General features: G+C 40.7%; 1 protein-coding gene and 1 long non-coding RNA gene across 58 annotated transcripts in view; one reads left to right on the top strand and one right to left on the bottom strand.

Moving 5' to 3' along the window:
* Positions 1-16,219, bottom strand: part of SORBS2 (sorbin and SH3 domain containing 2) — a 189,442-nt gene that overhangs the window by 5,064 nt on the left and 168,159 nt on the right. For 45 of the 50 annotated variants that reach the window (XM_088660964.1, XM_088660963.1, XM_088661007.1 and 42 more), the window contains 8 exons: positions 15,758-15,804; positions 14,219-14,333; positions 13,986-14,114; positions 12,961-13,164; positions 9,162-9,968; positions 7,310-7,498; positions 5,183-5,290; positions 2,936-2,985 (listed from right to left, as the gene is read on the bottom strand). In XM_088660964.1, coding sequence (XP_088517090.1) covers positions 2,936-2,985; positions 5,183-5,290; positions 7,310-7,498; positions 9,162-9,968; positions 12,961-13,164; positions 13,986-14,114; positions 14,219-14,333; positions 15,758-15,804 — 1,649 coding nt within the window. The remainder of the gene's footprint in view (positions 1-2,935; positions 2,986-5,182; positions 5,291-7,309; positions 7,499-9,161; positions 9,969-12,960; positions 13,165-13,985; positions 14,115-14,218; positions 14,334-15,757; positions 15,805-16,219) is intronic. The other 5 variants (XM_088661009.1, XM_088661010.1, XM_088661012.1 and 2 more) reach the window with 1 other exon arrangement.
* The window catches only part of LOC148687305 (uncharacterized), a 116,646-nt gene that overhangs the window by 47,526 nt on the left and 52,901 nt on the right, over positions 1-16,219 (top strand). For all 8 annotated transcript variants that reach the window (XR_015947877.1, XR_015947873.1, XR_015947872.1 and 5 more), the window contains 2 exons: positions 12,532-12,667; positions 13,854-13,914. This is a non-coding gene — a long non-coding RNA (uncharacterized LOC148687305). The remainder of the gene's footprint in view (positions 1-12,531; positions 12,668-13,853; positions 13,915-16,219) is intronic.

The raw sequence follows: 16,219 nt of genomic DNA, 5'->3' as shown, positions 1-16,219 counted from the left end.
GCCTGACAGGCTCCATTTGCAGGGCTCCTTCAGCTTCGCTGGCAAGGAATAGGGAGGGGGGCAGGGAAGCGGCTTCCTTTTCCTCAGAGAAAGAGGTTGCTTGCCTGCCCCTTTCCTTGCCTGGAAAGACGGAAGGAGTGCTGCGACTGAACCTGACAGGCTCCGTCATCAGGGCTTCCTTTGCCTTTGCTGGCACGGCCCTCTAAGCCAGGCAGCACGAAGGCTCCCCACCCCTTGAGCAAAATCCCCGTTCAACCAGCGCAATCACATGCTGGAGTGATGGGGTTTTATTTGCCTGGGAGCCCAAATCCTCCTACTTGTATGCAAGCAGGAGGAGGCTTCCTCAGCTGGGGAGCAGGAGCAGTTTAGCCCCCACCCCACCACTGGCTCGTGCCAGCTGGTGGCAGGTTGGGGGTTCCATAAAACTGCTTGGCTGCGGTGAGGGCAGCCACATGCTCCTCAGCCAAGCAGTTTAAAGAAAAGTGCTGGCAGTAGAGGGACTCAGGAACTGCTGGTTTCACTAGCAATATACCACTGAGTGAAACCACCATCACAGTCTTACCCTCATATCAGTCCTGGGTGATATATTGCCCAAGCCTAGGAGAGAGTTGCTGGGATCAATAGGCCTACACTGTTTTGGTTTCTTTGAATAAAGACTTAACTGCACTGACCTGTGCAGTTGACCTGTGCTTGATTCCGACTCCTGAAACTCCCTAGCCCAGGCATCCCCAAACTGCGGCCCTCCAGATGTTTTGGCCTACAACTCCCATGATCCCTAGCTAACAGGACCAGTGGTCGGGGAAGATGGGAATTGTAGTCCAAAACATCTGGAGGGCCGAAGTTTGGGGATGCCTGCCCTAGCCCATCCTTTCAGGGGGCATAATTGACTGCATGGCGAAAGTGAGGATAGGGAACATTTCCTTCCATGAACTTACTTAAATTAACTTCCTTAGGGCCAAGCCATAGTGTCTATTGTGTGGATACTACATTTTCTTAAAGATAAACTTGTAATACTTTGTTCCTTAGGGAAAACAAATGTGTTCTCCCTACCGCCTCCCTCTTAGTTCATCGCAGCAATCTGCCAATGCCAAATGAAATGCGAACTGGGCAGGGCACCTATTGGATTGTGCCTGTGACATCACCAGACCTATGTCCACTAAGTCCTCTCTTGCTGCACCACACAAGTGATTGAGAGCTCATGCAGTCCTTAAAAGATAAAGGTGTGTGTGTATATAGGAGGGAGCCCTAGCAAGGCTGTCCCATCCTGGCATTCTGCAGAATTTAAATTTTAATGGACTGAAATGTGCCTAACTGTGATGGATTGTGCATTGGCATTCTTTTTATTGTCTGCTGTTATTACTATGCTGTAAGCAGAGTTACAGGGTTGTGCAGCAACTAAGTAAAATAGATCCAATACACTGAGTGTTCAGATCCTATGTTTCATTGTTAGAAATTATTATATCTGCAACAAAAAATTGACTGACTAGTGAGAATGTTGAACAGGAACAACCAGTCATGTCTTCTTTCCAGAATATAAGAGGAGCCCTGCCAAGTCAGAACAAAGGCTCATTCTGTTCTCACAGTGGTCAACCAGAAACCTATAGGAAGCTTGCAAAAAGCATCTGAGTGCAACAGCACTCTCCCCATTTGTGGTTCTAAGCAGTTGGTTTACAAAAGCTCCCCCTCTCTTTTCCATTTTACACCATTTGCAGGCTAACTCTTGACTTTTTCCTACTTTAAGTACTATGTCCAACACATCAACAAAGGAGGTATTTATGTATAAATCTCATAAGCTAATTCTCTTCCCAACATAATTGGAAATAGAACTCATTTCTGAGATTAAAATTGCATTAAGTGCCAAAAGTGAATTCTATCAGTAATTTGTAAGTTGCCTGTCACCACTAAGAGGTGCCAGAATATTCAGTGCAACAACTTAATTAGCATGACATTTACTTGTGTGTGCTTGAATTTCAGCTACAACTGTGAAGTTGTTTTCAGTAATGATGAAACATGTTCAGATTTTAACACTCCAAATGAGCTATAAAAGGAAAGCTTTCTGCAACTGAATAAAATGATGCAATACACCAGCTACACAACTTGCACAACTTCCACTGGCATAGATATGTGCAAATGAAGTCTGTCTAGATTTTCACAAAAAATGAAGTTGCCTTCTACTTAGCTGGACCAATGGTCCATCTAGTCAGTACAGTTTCTCCTGACTCAGTACAGTTTCTCCTGACTGGCAGAGCAGCTTTCCAAGGTCTCATTCAGAGACTTTTTCCAGACGTGCTAACAGTACCGGTGGGGTGCTGCATTGCTCACCTAGCTTCCCAGTGCCAGGTGTTGCTGCTGGTTATTGAGACAGGGGGAGCTCAGTGTGGTGTAGATGCAGTGGCAGATTGACTTTGCCATTGCGCTCACACTGCACTGAGCAGCCTGTACTTCATCCCTTTGCCTCTCAGTAACCAGCAGCAGTGCTCAGCCTGCACCACCCCACTTCTGCCTAATACCCAATATCACTTTGACTGAAGATAACAACATGTTCCTTGCCATAGAGTTTTGAAAAAGCCCTCCAATATGTTCATGACCAAAGTGCACAACCCAACTTCAACTCACTTTGAAAGGGATGCTGCTGATGTTATGCCTCTTGCGCATGAACAGGAGCTCTTGAGTTTTAGGAGTATTTAATGAATGGCAATATGGGTCATGGGTCTATGAGTCAATGGTGAGAGTCAGGCAGATAGCAGCATGTTTTGAAGGGACAGCCCAACACCGCCCCCTATCATTGCACATAGGTTGTCCATGCACTGCTGTGCCATGGGACACAAGCTGCCTCAGTAGACAGCTTCTGGGATGGCAAATACTCCCTACTCAACCAAACTAGAAATTTACCAATGTCATTTAGATAAGAACTTTAGTAGATTAAAATACTTACGGTTCCCCCCCACTGTGTATATTTTCATGAGCAAACACAGGGCGCTGTGGCTGAAATGAAATGAGTTGAAATGTAATAAGAGTATAAATGGTTACAAATCCAGGTATAGCTTTCCACAGTCCTATATAATATGCATCCCTAGGACCACCATGCACAGCTTACCAAGTGCTTAACAACAACAACAACAACAACAACAACAATCCTCCCCATATTACTGGTCCTGAGGCTGCATATAAAAACAGTTTAACAAATAGCTAAAGGTCACAATGCAGAAGCACATAGAGCCAAGTAGGGTATTTGTGACGTAGGGCTCATTTACTGGCTGTCAGCTTCACAAATAAATTAAGCAACTAAAAGCAAAGCAAACCAACCCCCAAAGCGTAAAAGAATAGAGGAGATGCTGAGATTTCTTTAACACCTTTTGCAACCTTCATTATCATCAGCATAAATATCACCATGCCAAAGAAAGCTGTTAAGTTTTATCCTCTTTGCTCTTTCAGTTAAGAGGCATACATACTGCTGTTCTGTAAAATGCACAAATGAATATACAATTATGATCCAAACAAGCAGCCTCAGACAAGCAGAAAGCAAATCAGTGTGAATAACACTGACCAAACAAGCAGCCATTCCTTATGATTGCTCAATACCACATTCTTGGGAAAGTACTTTCAGATACTGTATCTAACTGGCAACTGCCACATGCTATGTTGTTAATGATACTGCCTAGTTCTGAGAGGACTGTGGAAGGTTTTTTAAAAAAACAAAAATAAACTATCCCATAGGGAATGAGAAAAGAAAAAAACAAATTATTAAAAGAATGCAGATAAATTATCAACATGTAGTCTTAAAAGGGAAAAATGGTAACCAATGCCAGTATAAAAAGCTGAAAAGCAATTTTCATTTCCCACCATGGACTGGCATTAATTAGAGTTCTGAAAAACAAACTGAATATTTTTAACATAAAAGAAACTGCCTTTATTGAACCATACATAAATACCCAGCAGACTTAGTGTAAAAAAATAAAGATGGAAGTTTTCAAATTATAAAAGGAAATCCATGGTTTAAGATTCATGACTTGGAAGTTCACAGTTCAAGAGAACAGCTATTAGGGTGTTTTTATGTAACTGTCTCAAAGTTTGATTTTTTTGGATCCTGACTGATGGACATGAAGTGAACAGTGTAGTCTGAACTTTTTCAGATCAGTATAGCCCAACTCCCTCTTAAATGCGAGAGAAAGGTAGTCCTTGGGCTTGCAGGACTGGACTTGCAATGATTTGTACCAATTATAGACGCCAACTAGTCTTCAAGATGGGTCTATCAAGAGTACAGTAAAGTAGTCAAGACACGAGATCATATGGTCAACAAATGGTTGATGAGAAAAGAATATAGCTTTCTTGGTAAAAGCCCCTTGCTACTTACAATTAAGCCTCATAAATAAGTATCCAATAGTTTTCCCGTGTAACTGTATATGATCGTAACACTAGAAGAACACTTACATTTTTTCAAACATAAACATCTTAATGCAAACGTGATCATCCCTGACCTTGTCTTGTAGTTCAGATAAATGAAGTTTGTAATGTATACAAAAACAATTAGATTCAAATATGTATAACATTTGGTTTGTACATAAAATGCTGAAATCACACACATTACTTTCAAATACAGAGCATGGACAATTATAATAAGATTGTACTGTACAGAGGATGCAGGTTAATGTGAATAAGCAAGAAAAAGCTGATACAGATGGCAGCTCAGAGAAGCAGTGTGATGAAAAAGCATGGCGTCAAATGAGTGTAACATATGTTGCCATAGCAACAAAATATTTTGGTGTGTGTGTCTGCCCGCTCCGAGCGATCATGCATTTGGAAACAAGGAACAGCAACACAGACATTACAAATGAGGTCTTCTTATTTAGCCTTTGCAAATGGTCTCATAAGTAAGATACTTAGAAATGAGAGGAACTACTTGAGAAGGAAGGGAGAGTTAAACACAGATTGGTTAGAGAAACTGCTTCTTTTTAGGGCTATTTCACACATACTTGCAATTTACAATTTCCCAGCAGAAGGTCCAAATCAAGCACAGCCTCCTGTGGCCTCCACACTTTTATCACTCAAGCTTTTTCCATTTTAAAGAGCAACACAACATTTAGAATTTACGTAAGCATGTGATCCCCAGACTTCACAATAAGAAACCAAATTCCTTTTGCTAGGGGAAACCTGGCAATATCAGGGCCATATGGTACCATACCCTATGTAAATAGCTGTGCCCTCTGACTGGCGAGCTGCAAGATCTCCTTGTCATAACAGGGCTACGAGGAGGTTTGCCGATGACAAATATCTCTCTTTTTAAATTGGCCTGGAAAAACCATAAACACGGAGGTCAATTCATCTAAAAGTCTAGATGGGCAATTTTATTGTTGTCATATCATTCTCACTTGCAAGCTGCACCAACCAGCTTTCAAGTCTGCAAAATGCCCTTGTGCAAAAAGACATGCACATCTGTTAATCCACTGTGTCTCAAAGCTATGATGATCATTTTCCTTAATGCAACACTCCCCCCACCCCACCCCCGTCCTCAAGCACTTAAAAATTGCAATGCCTACCAGTCCACCTGGGGCAGAAGATCCTATCACAAAATGCAGCACTGTACATTTTCAAGTTTAATAATGGAGCAACCTCAAAAGCAAACAGCACTCACAGCCAGGAGGAAAATATTAGTAGCTGAGGCATTATAACTCTCGAGAGATTAAAAGGAGCTCATTGCGAAAATCTGACCTGCATTCTAAGCATCTCAATGTGTCTTTTGCATGAGTGAATATAAGTAGAGAGGAAGTGATATATGAAAGGGAGATGAAGCTGATGCCTCCTTAAATTAGATTCCAAACCTTGACTGAGAAGATGGGTGTGGAGAAAAAAAACACAATTGCAGGATTCTAAGAGTGCCTTTGCACATTCCAATAAGTACTGAAGCAGACAGTGTGGGTCACACATTCCTTCTGCAAAGTTCAAAAGCACTCTTACAAAGTGATTTGTTTTGAGTCAAAAAGCAATGATTTATTACAGTATTACTCAGTGCCATTACACTAGTTCTTGTTTCAGTTGTAGTACCTGCTAATGATAGAAAAAGCTAAAATGCTAACTGGATTCTTAGCAGCATAAGCAGTGCAGGAATCTTGCAGGAATTCCTGCAATGGTGGATTGGATATCTGTGAATAGACTGTGCCACTGTGAGTGGCTGACATTGTTGATAGGAATAGCATAATTCAATGAAAGGGAATAATGAGATTTCAGTTCAGATTGCCTATACCTTCCCCCCACGTGATTCCAGATGTGAGGTATGCTACAACAGTTCAGCTTTTGATCTAAAATGTCTGAGTTCAGAAGGGTTGCTATGCATGCTTTATAATTGAGAAATATGGAAGAGGTATCAACCTAGGCTGAGTCTAACCAGGTGCTTCACGATGAGACACAACACCAACCTGGCAAGAAGCCCTGGGCCTCCTGAGTCCCTTCCTATGAGACTAGGTGTGTTATCGAAAAGAGAGTCATCTAATTATCTGTTTGCTGGTAGGAATGGCAAGGTATCTGAGGAAGTGCCTGTGATAGTCTCCACTTGTCCATTCCCATCGGGACTTCCAAGACCATGGTTCTCCCTAGTAATTTGTCATGTGTGTATGGGGATCCCAGCTGTGCTGGTGTCTCAATTCTAGCCTGGCTTTGTGTACTCCTAGAACTGGCTGTGAAGCCAGGCAGCCAAGTGTAATGTGGCTCTCAAGAATAGGAATGAATATGCTTGCTATAAGAGTAAGAAATATATATGCATGCTAGGTAGCTTGTTCAGGATTGTAATGAGTTATTTATGTTTATACCAGCCGAGTAGATAAAAGTCCACACCATACAAGTCAATAGTGACTTTCCAGCAGATTGGATGAAGGGCTTTGGATGAAGTCCTTACTGATAAACATTTGTATAGCAAATATCTTAGTAGTATTAAAGAGGAATCAAATTCTAGACATATACAAGAAAAATTATAGGAAGTAAGGACTATGAATGATTCTGTGTGCCAAATTTTTTATCTCTGCTGATTTATATATATATATTGTTTGGCATGTCCTAATTCTGATGCACTGATTTCAGTAGTGACAAAACTTTTGCTCAGTTGCACCAGTGTATTGAAGATTGGAGTATTTGGTGAATGGCGTATATTTAAATACTTGGTGTTACAACGTTTTGATCTGACTGCATGCTTATGTCATTAAATGTTAGTCACCAACAAATCTGATTTTAAATTATTAGGTTAACCTCCAGGCTTCCTCAATGCCAGGCATTTGAGAAGGCATGCAGCATTTCATATTCTAACAGATATTGTTGTTACCTTTAATTTTGGCGAATGTTTCTCCTGTCTGTATGACAGTTTGGAAAGGAGAGGGGGTGAGTGGGTGACAGCAGGCTTGGAAGATGTAGAAACACATTCAGAGAAAGATGCTGAGTGAAATGGAGGACTGGAAGCAAGGCAAGAAGGAGAGGTGGAAGGTGCTTGCGTCTCATAGGGAAGTGAAGCTGGCTTAAACATTTAAAGAAAGACAACAGTAATTGAGCAGAAGAGCAATTACAAAGGGAGCAATAAAGCAGAGAGAGGAATACTACACCACCATCAGTGAAAGGAAATGAGACACCCCCAACCTTCCCACCCTTTGCTGTGTTCAGTAGGATTAGGTAAAGGTAAAGGTACCCCTGACCATTAGGTCCAGTTGCGGACGACTCTCGGGTTGTCATGCAAACTGATCACTCCATGCAGGTTCAGGCTTTAACACCATTGGGAGCAAGTTCTAACCCTTCAAGCGGAATGCAAGCGACCAGGGACCACAACTGTTTTTGCTGCCTGTGTGTGCACAGTAGTGATGGTGGAAAACAAACACTGGGCAGGCCATTATAAATGGCTGGTTCCACAGCTGGGATACTACATACAAATTCTTGAGAGAGATGTAACATTAGACAGCAAACAATCTAACAAGTCAAAAATCATCCCCCCTTTTCTTACGAGTAAAACTGTGGGAAAGATTTTATGACAACTTGATTAAAATTCAGTAGAACCACCAGGGACTAATTAGAATGGTGCTGGGGCCAGACCCAACCGCTGCCAGTTGGCAGTTTCTAAAGCTAGATGGTTCTCTTTTTGTTATCAAGCAAAGCTCTGTGCTCAGTGATTGTGTAAACTGACTACCCTCACCCTTCGTGTAGTGGGGTAAGCAGAAGTTGTTTGTGGCTTGCTCACATTTCAAGGAATTCACTGTTATACACACCATGTGTAGGCAGTATAAAGCAGCAATAACTTTAATGGGTATTCCGGGTAATGCTTCCTTTATATCAGAAACCTATGGGGAATTGTCAAGTTAACTAGATCAGGGTAGCCAATGCAGTACCTTCCAAATGCTGTTGGATTACTGTTACCTGACTACTGGCAATGCTTGCTGAGGCCGTCAGGAATTTTAGTCCAATCACATCCGGAGGACATGTTGGTCACTTCTGAACAAGAGAGTGACCTATAAATAAATGGGCATTTCCTGAATGACTTACTGTAAAGTTTTGGAGACAAATCTAGATGGCATGTTAAAAGTGTGTGTCTCTGAATAAATAGCAACCCATGGTGGTGCGACTTGAATTAGTGTTGTGTGTAGAGGGAGAGGGGTTAATTATCTATTAAAAGCCAGAAGTTTCTGTTTGCCATAGGAGAAAAGATGGTATAGCTACAAATAGCATCTCCCCTTCTGGGGCAAATTGGCCGCTGTGGTCTGGTGGTGGAGGATTTGCATTGGGGAAATTGCATGGGGGTGACAGATTTTACACTCCTTCCTCCCTAGGAAAGTATGATCACATTGGCATGTCTTCTGGTTTGACCAGGAGTTGTGCCAAACTACTTAGTGCCCATCAAAGGAACCAATGGTTTTTCATTCCTGATGACAGCCACAACTAATGGCAGCTAGCTCCAGAAGGAAGGAAGGAGAGACTTTTTTTAGTTAGGGTAAACTAAATCACAATGTGACATTTCTTCCCATCTCCAAAAGGAAAGAACTGGCGAGAGGGCTTGTGCGTTCGTGTGCTTGCTGTTCTCATAATATTGCATTTTATACTAGAAAGGCACATGCAGGCAGAAACACACACAACGGAAAGTTAAGACTTGAATTCATGATGAGAATGTAGGAGTTTATCTTAAGAAGTTTAAATACCTCTTTTTTAGTATCTGGTGAACTGTCCCCTTCGCAAGGTATCATAGGTTCTCTCTTAACTGATATGAGTGACTCTAAATTGTCATGGCTCAGCTCTTCCTCTATATGAAGCCTTGCCAGTTGTTCTGTTACATCAGGGGCACGCCTGTAGAAACCTGAATCTTTACATTTTGACCGGCCCCCTTGGATTATTGCTAGCAGCTCTTCACAGATTTCTTCTTCTGGTTCGTCAGTCTCTGTCAGGGTTCTGAATAATGGGTCTTCTTTGGAGAGAACAAGAGCAGGACGTGCTATTCCTTGAACTTCCAGAGTTGTTTGTGAGAAATTTTTCCTTTCCTTGGTGGTGGGGCTTCCTCTCAGCTCTTTGAAATTGCTACATTTACTTTCGCTCAGATTTACACTATTGGTAACAGGGTTACGCACGTCATGAAACCAGGTTGCTGGAGGAGGTGATTTACAGGCAGATGAAGAAAATGGCTGAGGTGAAGATGGAGATTCAGGGAAGGAGTGGGAAGCCTTTGGTGAGGTAATTGGAACAAAATGGCCATGCTTTACTTGAGGAGTGATATTATCTGAATGCCCCAGCACGCTCTGCGGACCTGTCAAAGCTAGAGTGCCAAGTTCCTCTAAATCAGAAAGAAAGAGTTTGGGAAAAGGTGGAGGAGTTGGGGAAGGTGTGCTTGAAGGTGAGGCGGCAAGAGTCAGTGACAACCATTCATCGGTGACAGCCTGAAGATTCACTTTATTAGAATCTGGACAAGGAGAGGGTCGGTACCTGAGAGGAGGGGATGATGCTTTGGAATCCAACTTGAGAAATAAGGGAAAGCATAGAAATTAAAACAAAGTGAAAAAAAGACAATGGGCTCAGGTGTGTGTGTGTGTGTGTGTGTGTGTGTGTGTGTGTGTGTGCGCGTGTGCGCGCGCACACACACACACACACACACGCCCTATGACATCTCCTGGCCATAGGATATTATTTTATTGAGCATAAATGTCTGAAATCATTATCACATGAATCAGAAGAGCAGAAAGCATATCTGAAAAGTGAAACTGTATCAGGTTCATGCCCAGAGCTTAAATGTCAAACATCAAGACAGATCTGAATCACCGAGTTCATGAAGTGAATTTGATCCATGAGAGTTATGTTCTCTCTACTGTCCTTTAGTAAGCCTATGACTAATGGCCCAAATGTTATTGCCAGAATTCCCCAAACCATGGCTATTCTTATTTTTAGAGCAGAGTGGTGCGGTCTAAAAAATAAAAATGCAGCTCAGATTGGGGTACTATTAAATACTAGTGAATGTTAACACCAACTGGACAATCTCAGGTTGTGCAAGCATTAAAAAAATTCATCCTGACATGGAAACTTTGCATAAACATTTTAAATACAACTGCATACCACATTTGATGTATAATTACATGTCTTTTGAAAGTATACAGCATTCCGATGCTACTTATTGCACATCATAGACAATCATTGTAAACACACACAGCCATATATTTTGAATATCCTTATTGGCTGAATCATATTGTAAAATTAAATATTGATTGAAGTTTCCTTCTGGCAAAATAAAGGTCCTTTTTGTAAGAACGGGAAGTGTTGGGATTCATACGTATATTGCATCGGTAGATATCCATTGCTTCAGTAAATACTGAAAATGTAGTTTTTGTTATTACAACTCAAAATTAAACCTTCATTTGAAAAGAAAAGAAAAACTTTTAAGATAATTTTTGGAATGACTGAAATAAACTCTAGGGGTAAAGGGAGGCACCTTATACAGCATCAGACTATCTAGCGTGGTATTTTCTGTACTGATAGGCAGCAGCTCTCTAGGGTTTTATTTACTTCACATTAGCCTTCCCCCCCCTCTCCCTCTGCACAGCAAGAGAGAGACAGGGCTCCTTGCGATAGCTGGTAGCCAACTGCCATTCTTTTCAACCCTGCTGCCACATCTTGGATGACACAGTGTCAGGATGCCACTCTGAGGAACACTCCTGCAGCGACCCTTGAGCAGGAGGCTTGGCAGAGCTCTTTATTCTCTTTTTCTCAATGAAAAAGACCCAGCCAGTATGGGCACCAGGCATATATAGATCCCATAGGCCTACTCTTCTCTTTCCATGATTGCAAATACAGGCTATGAATGCTTGGACCAGTTGGTATGTATGGTTGTGGGGACAAGTAGGCCATTTGGATCTATATATGGGAGGGTGTGTGCAGGCCTGTGCACACTTCTCTGTGCTCTTCTGACAAAGGGCAAGTGAGCAAGGAAAGGAAATAGTTTCATAATTTTCTCTGTGATGGGGTTAGAGCAATGGTCCTTAATTTTATCATTATTAGGGACCACTTGATGATTGCTGGGGGCCTCAGCAGACTACTTACTACAACCTTTTAGCTCTTCACACACCAGTGCAGTATTGTGGAAATGAGGTGTCTGAGGTTGAGAAAAGCCCTTTAAACTGGTAATTTATAGGGAAAAATAAGTACAGTGGTACCTTGGGTTACAGGCGCTTCAGGTTACGCGTTTTCAGGTTACGGACCACGGGAAACCCGGAAGTACTGGAAAGGGTTACTTCCAGGTTTCACCACTCGCACATGTGCAGAAGTGCTAAATCACGCTTTGTGCACGCGCAGAAGCACCAAATTGCATCACGCGTGTGCGCAGACGCAGTGCTGCAGGTTAAGAACGCTGCAGGTTGCGGATGTGCCTCCATCACAGATTACGTCCGCAACCTGAGGTTCCACCGTAAACAGCATGTTAAAAAAATGAGTGTTAGAGAAACTGCAATTAATAGTACATCACAATGACAGTAACACCTCACATTCAAATAGTTTATAATAGTGTTAATCCTCTTTTGTTCAACATCTGGCATTACAAGAGCTGGAGATTTGAGATACGATTTAAGGACAGAAACATGAAGGCTTGATGGACAGGATGTAGATTGTGATCCATCAGTGGACTGCAGAATAATTTCTGATGGACTGTTGCTGCTGCCCACGCAGGTCCCTCAACAAAAAGGGCAGTGAAATGCACATAGCACTGGCACCATACAGTTCTGTATAAGGATGCCCATGCCTCTGTAGCACCAAGGCAGTCTATACAAAGCTACCTGTGGGTTTCCGCCACTTCTACTAAGCAATAGTATAATTATTGCCTGCTGTATGTTATTTTAAAGAATACATGCATTACTACGCACATCTCCTGAGATACATATTTTTATACTCATCAGTTGGTTGACAAACTAGAAGACAAAATTCAGAGAAGTGTGAATTTTGAAGGATAGCTTCATTTTAGTTTAGGCATTGTTTTGGGAAGTGAGAAATAAGTTCATCTTAACCTGCAAACTGAACCAAACTTCTTCCCCATTGCAGGTTTATACATGTGAAAAGAGGAACCTTCAACTTGACCAATCCACATTGCATTTACGGGAGCAAGAAACTGGACAAAGTGGAAGGAGCTTACAATAAATAAGAGCAAACGAAGTGGATTTCAATTGGCTCTAATATGGTTAGTGCTAACACACTCTGAGAACCATATTTAAAAAACGAAAAGGAAACATTTTTTAAAACATAAAGGTAACACAACGGGGAGAACTTTTTTTGATATAAATACGGTACTGCAAACGAAAAACTATGCATTTGTGTTTTCATAGAGAAAAGTATTGTAAGTATAGTAGTGCTATACTTGCTGTGTGTTTGATCGTTTTAATAAATATGTACTGATTCCACTGGTTAATTTAGCTCGAGGTCTGTACATAGGAATATTCTAGACATGTTTGAAAAGATCGAAGTTCTCCTTACCTTAGTTGAACTTAAATGATGTATTCTGTCACTGGAATAACTCTGGGGTATTGGAGGAACAGGAGAAACATCTGCTCCTTTGGTGGGATTCTTTTTTATGATTTCCACATAGGACACAGGGAAGATTCCTTGTCGGTTGGTTCCTGGTAGTTTGCCTTCATACCAGTTTTGATCAACCCGTCTAAGGAGAATTACTCTGTCTCCCTAAAAGGCAAAACTTGGAAGCTGAGATGTAATAATCCTCTACAAAGCATCACATGTTCATTACCATCCAATCTTTCAGGTCATGAGAGGTAGTGTAGTGGCAAACAGCGAGAGTTGCGAGCCTGAAAACTCCAACCCCAAAGCTCACCTCAACCAGGTGGGTTTTGGTACTTTCAGAATGGCCCACAACCACAAAATGAGAAAAATGTGGAATTGAGGAATTGTTCCTCCTGATTTTTATTCCAGAAGGATAATTTTAAAAATGATTTCCCCGAAGGTTGCTTTCTACAGCAACTTTTCTTATTAATGGAGACAGATTCTAGTTATTTATTTCATTCAGTTTATATGATTGTATTTTAAATTTTCCACTGTTGCTGTAACACACTGGAAAAGTGAGACACATGTAAAAACATAAGAAGAGTCCTGCTGGATAAGGCCAAAGGCCTTCTTAATCCAGTGTCCTGTTCTCATATTGGCCAACCAGGTGCCTATGAAAGGTCTCCAAGCAGGAAGAACCTGAGTGCAACAGCACTTATTTCAAACAATATATTCTCTAACTTATAGGACCCTTTTAAAGAGATTAGCAAGACAGTGTATGTGAATTATTTTGAACACTTCAAATATGTGTAAAACACTAGGTACTATTAAAAGTTGACCAGTCTCTTGTTTTTCACCTGTTTTCTCATTAGAGGAGCCACGAATCTCACCAGCCACAGTGTGAAACAGCAGCGTAGCGTTCCATCACTTCAGGTAATTTTAGTTCTGAATAACCATACAGTTTAAATGATTAGTTGACAAAGAAGCTGTTAGTCATTGCTTACCTTTCTCAGTGACAGTTCCACATTTGTATCTGCATTGAAATTGTATTTTGCAACGGCTTCTCCAATCTCTGCAACATGTGCTGGGGGTGGTGGCCTTGCTGGCTGTGCTTTTTCTGGGGGGAGAAGTTTCTGGAAATAAAATGGTGGTTGGTTTAAATCAGTCTATTCAGTTTGCGCAAGTACTCTGTAAAGCTAATACAGAAGGGGGAAAAAAGGTGGCAATACACACAAACCTCAACGTAAGAAATTGGAAAAATCCCAACTCTTCCATAGTGCTCGCCCTCATACCAGTTTTGATCCACTTTCCTGAGGATATAGACAGTATCGCCTTTCTTAAATGATAACTCCCTGAAACAGATATTTTAAACAGTAATGTTAAGCTAGCTGTTTGGATTTTCTGTACTTCAAATGATCTTTATATTGAGATCTGATTTGAATGTTTACTACTACTACTACTACTACTACTACAACATGTTCTTGGAAGGAGAGTCAAGAGCACATAAACTCTATGTTATTGGCCTAGTGCGAACCTAAAAACAATTATGATGCTTTTTCTGTGAGAACTTGCTTTAAGTTCTCAGACATGGTTTAGTTTGCAAGGCATTTTTAGCAAATAACCAGCAAGACATGCTCAACCCTTGCAAGGAAGGAGATACAGAAACAGCTTTAATTATGGTTTGCATGGTGTATATACAACACCTAACTATGGTTAACTCAATTCATGTTTTGAATAATTAAGAGGGCCTAAACTCAAAATGTTTTGAACAAATATTCAACAGGAAACTTTCTGCTTTGAATCCTGGTAGTGTGCTATTGAAAACAACAGCCTTTAAAAAACAAACAAAAACCACAAATTTTCTGATGCAACAGAAATACCCTTCTATTATGAAAAGACAAGTCATTCTTTTGTTCTGGTTCCCTCCTCACTTTTTGTATTTCTCTTGCTGAACAGGAATGTAAAAAGAACAATATTGGTTACAATGTACATGCAAGCAGGAAAAAACACCATACAGTGGTACCTCAGTCTACGAACTTAATTCATTCCTGAAGTCCATTATTAAACCAAAATGTTCTTAAACTGAGGCACGCTTTCCCTCTCACCGCCGGTGCCCTTCCACCATTCGTCTTTTGTTTGTCTCCCAGGGCAAAGTTCACTAACCGGAACACCTACTTCCGGTTTTGCGGAGTTCGTTAAGCGAATAGTACGTTAACAGGACTGTTCTTAGACCGAGGTACCACTGTATTTGCATATCCACATTAGCAGCATCCATTCATGTGCTCCCATTGTGGAAATGGAGCTAAAATGAACTTTTAGTATCACACATAAATACCAATAATTCACTTTAAAACTGTTTCTTGTATTGTGATGGGGGAGTCTTCAGTTGCTATCCAACTAAGAATAAATCCGTTGAAATTAATGACTTTAAGTTACTAGCAATATATATCATCCTTCAGCTTTAAAAACCAGTAACATTTTATGTTTCCTAAAATTTATTATGCCTTTGATATAGCTGAATACTTCATGAGAATGATTCTATGCATTATTTTGCAGTTAAATACTGCAGAGACTCTTTTCAAGTTAAATGACTGAATATTTGCATATTGTAGAATGCTTAAATATCCCACAATTAGCCCACAATAGTTTAACTACATCTAATATACAGACTCATCTAGATCAATTAAAAGTGCTACATATAGCTTTTGTTTCCTCTGCAAACAGCTCCAGCATACATAATAATTTTAAAGACAAAACACCAGTCACTAATACTTACTTAGGGGTTTGAGCTTTAAAATCATATACTGCTCTAGCTGGCAGTCTCTGAAATGGAGGAAAAGAAATGAGTATACATGAATATAAATATTTAAATGTTATGTCAAAAACTTTGCAAAGAAGGGAACCATTTAAAAATCTTTTTTATGTAAGCTCTTAAGTAAAAGGCCTAACATTTTAAAATAATAGTGTCTCCAGTGTCTCTTATTAGCATTTATGCTATAAATGATCTGTCTATTATTCAGTTAACTTATTTAAGAGACTTTTATATTGCTTTTTAACTGCATGGCATACCTTCCAACATCTGGGGGATGAAAATCAGGATGCACATTTTTTAAACAGGATGATTAAAGGGTATTAAGGAATCAGGAGTCACAGATAGGCCAGGGTCCGATGATTGTGGCCTATATATATGCCAGATTAGAAGATCCCCCAATTGTCAATATCTGGACCATGTGTCAGT

Source organism: Zootoca vivipara, chromosome Z1 (genome assembly GCF_965207765.1).
Source record: "Zootoca vivipara chromosome Z1, rZooViv2.hap1.1, whole genome shotgun sequence".
NCBI classification, from domain to species: domain Eukaryota; kingdom Metazoa; phylum Chordata; class Lepidosauria; order Squamata; family Lacertidae; genus Zootoca; species Zootoca vivipara.
Note: the sequence above shows the minus strand (reverse complement) of the source record. Positions and strands in the feature narration are given on the sequence as shown.